Source organism: Suricata suricatta, chromosome 10 (assembly GCF_006229205.1).
Source record: "Suricata suricatta isolate VVHF042 chromosome 10, meerkat_22Aug2017_6uvM2_HiC, whole genome shotgun sequence".
NCBI lineage: Eukaryota > Metazoa > Chordata > Mammalia > Carnivora > Herpestidae > Suricata > Suricata suricatta.
In genome coordinates this window covers 4,651,250-4,654,517 of record NC_043709.1, presented here as the reverse complement: position 1 = coordinate 4,654,517, position 3,268 = coordinate 4,651,250, and the positions used below count along the sequence as shown (strand labels likewise).

The 3,268-nt window shown below is 61.0% G+C and overlaps 1 protein-coding gene across 1 annotated transcript in view; it reads left to right on the top strand.

The window, feature by feature from the left end:
• PARVB (parvin beta) overlaps positions 1–2,986 on the top strand; it is a 90,782-nt gene extending 87,796 nt beyond the window's left edge. The window contains exon 13 of the mRNA XM_029954097.1: positions 23–2,986. Within this exon, the coding sequence (XP_029809957.1) occupies positions 23–222 (200 nt within the window). The 3' untranslated portion in view covers positions 223–2,986. The remainder of the gene's footprint in view (positions 1–22) is intronic.
• The last annotated feature ends 282 nt before the right edge of the window (positions 2,987–3,268 follow it).

The following is a 3,268-nucleotide window of genomic DNA, read 5'->3' as shown; positions in this document are numbered from 1 at the left end:
TGTCTGGGGTGGCACCGCCCAGGGCTTCCTGGAAGTGGGGGCTGTCGGTCTTCCAACTGCAGCGTTCCACTGTGGACGTGCAGGCGCGCCGGCCCCGGGTCAGGTGCCCTCACCCCGGGCGCGGTCTCTCTGTTCCCTTCCGCAGATGTGGTGAACCTGGATCTCAAATCCACCCTCCGGGTCCTTTACAACCTGTTCACCAAGTACAAGAACCTCGAGTGACCTCGGAAAGCAGCGGGGACCTCTGCGCGGGACGGGCGGCCCGCCGGCTCCCCTCCAAGCCCCCCCATTCCCTCCCCACGTGGCCTTGTTTGGGCCATGGCTCCTCAACCCCTTTGTGTAATTCCTGTCACTCTGCAGCGGGGAGCATCCTGGGAAATGCGGGGCTCCGCACTCCTGTGTGGGGCTCCGCCCTGGGCACCCTGCACCCCCCAGCCCACGGGAGGGGCACCCTGCCGTCCTCTGCACCCGGCGATCGGCGACCCCGGCGATGAGAACGCAGGAGCTCTGGCCGAGCTGTGAGACTTGCCGGAGTGATTGGGGCACTCACTCTCCTCGGAAGCAAAATCTTTTCAGGACAAAGTATTTTATGGTTTTAAAAGCTGCTTGCAAAGTCCCCGAAGCTTTCGATGGGACAGGAGGTCCGCTTCTTGACCAGTGTTCTTTCATTTGCTTTTTGCACGAACATCTAAGACCCAGATGCCCCGGCCGCTGCGGCGCGGGAGGAAGGTTTGGCTGAGGCTATTTCTGGATTTCTTTTCTTCTGCTGCTGCTGCTGCTTCTTTTCTTGTTTGTTTTGTGACAGCCGAAGGGGCCGTCAGGAGCTACATCTAAAGTGTTGCTCGATACATCTCAGAGGCCCTGTTTGGGAATAGATGTGTTTTTTAAACTTCTAGAAAGGGGGCTCTGTCAGCTGGCCAGGGGCTTCCAGAAATAGTGCCGCATGCCCAGGCGGCAGAGACAGGTGCCAGGCCCGGAGGCCAGAGGTCCAGCGTCACGCTGTCGGCTTATAGATAGCCTTCCTCTCCGTGTCCCTATGAGTGTCTGTGTCCTGATCGCTTCTGAAGACACCAGTCACGATAGGTTGGGGCCCCCACACGACCTCACTTTAACGTACTGACCTCTGTCAAGACCCCGTCTCCAAACACACTGACATTCTGGGCCCTCGGGGTGAGAGCTTCGGCATACGGGTTCCGGGGGACCCCGCAGCCCTTAGTGGGGGGACGTGGAGTGCTCCTCCCCCTCCTCCCGAGTGTGGCTTTCTAGAACCCTGCTGGCCTCCCCCCGGGTCACTCGGGGCCACCTGCTCCTCGTCCCCCGCTCACTGTGGCTCAGGAGGGAAACAGGGCCTCCTCCGCGGGGTTCCAGGCACCTGCTCACCCCACACCCGGGGCCCCCGCACCTCAGCCTGCATCCCGGGCCCTTGCTACCCAGCAGGACGGGCCCTTCTCTTCCCTTAGGTGTCCCCTTCCCGCCATCGATGGGCGCTGCCGGGCCGGCCCGTTGGTACTAAATCGCAGGCTGGTGCCCCTGACTCAGGAACAGCTTACTGTCCCGGCTCAGGCCCGCGGGTGCCGGGCTGGGGCCGGTTTCAGAATTGCTGTGTGGATGGAGAGGGTTTCCCAGCAGGGGAAACAAGTAATTAAAACAGTATTACCATGTTTCCTACGGGATGCAGTGACATTCAAGATCCACATTGATAAAATGGCCAAGCCTGGAAGGTTCTGAGCTGACTTCATTACCCGCGTAGGATCCCAGCAACCCAGGGCCCTGGGGACCCGTGGTCCGGCCCCTTTCTCAGGCGGGCTTGGCGAGGGTGTGCTGATCCCTGAGGGCCCGGGGCGCCGAGAGGGTGGGGGCAGCAGGCTGGGGGACATGGGGTTTGGAAAGAACATAGCCTCGGGGTTTTCAGCCCAGGCAGGATCTGCACCACGAACGGGAGGAAATGGTCCTGGGGGGCAGGGGGCCCCGTTTTCCCGGGCAGGGAGCCCAGACCAAGCCCTCAGTGTTTCTAGTTGGGGGGGAAGAGGGATGCAAAGATATGGGTCAACTATACCCAGGCATGTTGGCCTCACGGTGCTGACCACTCTGTTCTAGAAAAACGTGTCATCTGTCCTAACTGGTTTTATTCAAGCTGGATCAGAGCCGTGCCTTCTGCACCCCCGTGAAGGGCCCTCGAGCCGTATGCGTCTCATTTCCCGCCCTTCCCTGTCCAGTGAGAACCGGAGTTGAAAGCGTGGCCTGGACATTCACATGGCGGGGGTGGGGGGGGTGTGGCTGTGAGAGAGAGCAGGGCCCACTCCGGACGGTCGCTCATCCTCAGGTCAGCCCCGTTGGCCTAGCCGCCATATTGTCAGGATGTGGGTTTCAGGATCTGCCAGGCTGGGGCATCTTCTTGGGGTGACGGGCAGCAAAGGCAACTTTTCTTAATCCCAGAAGGTTCTAGAACCCTTCCTCAAGTGACCCGCATTTTCAGTGAATCCTGTTTCCATGAAGGGAGGTCCTCACAGGAACTAAGTCAAAGCAAGATCATTTGCACCCGAGCGGCAGAAGCTCAAGGTGACGGGGGCCCGAGTGCGGGGTCACCTTTAATCCCTCTCCGGGTGGCTTTGTTTGTGTCCTCCGCTGGCCACAGGGAGGCTGCCTGCAGCTTCGCTTCCCCTCTGACAACCGCCGCTGTGTGCCCGTGTCCTAACGTGTGTGACAAAGAGCTGTGTTTCAAAGGAACCGAATGCTTTTCTCGCCTCCTTTGTCTTTTTAACTGTCCTGAGCAATGTCTGTCTTGGATTTCTGGATACGAAAGGAAAGCCACTAAGACCCTGGCCGTGTTGCTGACGCCGCCGGCGGGCCGAGGCCTGTCCTGAGTGCCACCGGCCAGCCCGCCCCACCGCAAGCCTGACCTCCTCCCGAGCCGGGGGCTTGGCGGTGCCCCGCAGGGCACACAGCGTGCTGCTATTTATTCCAATAAAGGGCTCGAGAGCACGGAGCTGTCCCGGCTCCTGTCTGGTGTTTCTTCCGGGCCCTTAGTGGTCTGGTCCGTGCCAGCCCAGTGCTTGGGGCTGGGACGCACGAGCTCTGGAACCTTCCAGTTGGACCAGGAGGCGGGCAGGGGAGTGGAACGGGGCTGGACGGGTGGGGCGGAGGCTTTGCTGGGCGGGATCCACGGGAGCAGAGAGGACAGGGACCCAGGAGGGGAGGAGCCATAATAAGGAGCGGAGGGGGCAGGGCGGCCCATTGGCCCGGTTCCGGGGCAGAACGGGAGAGGCTG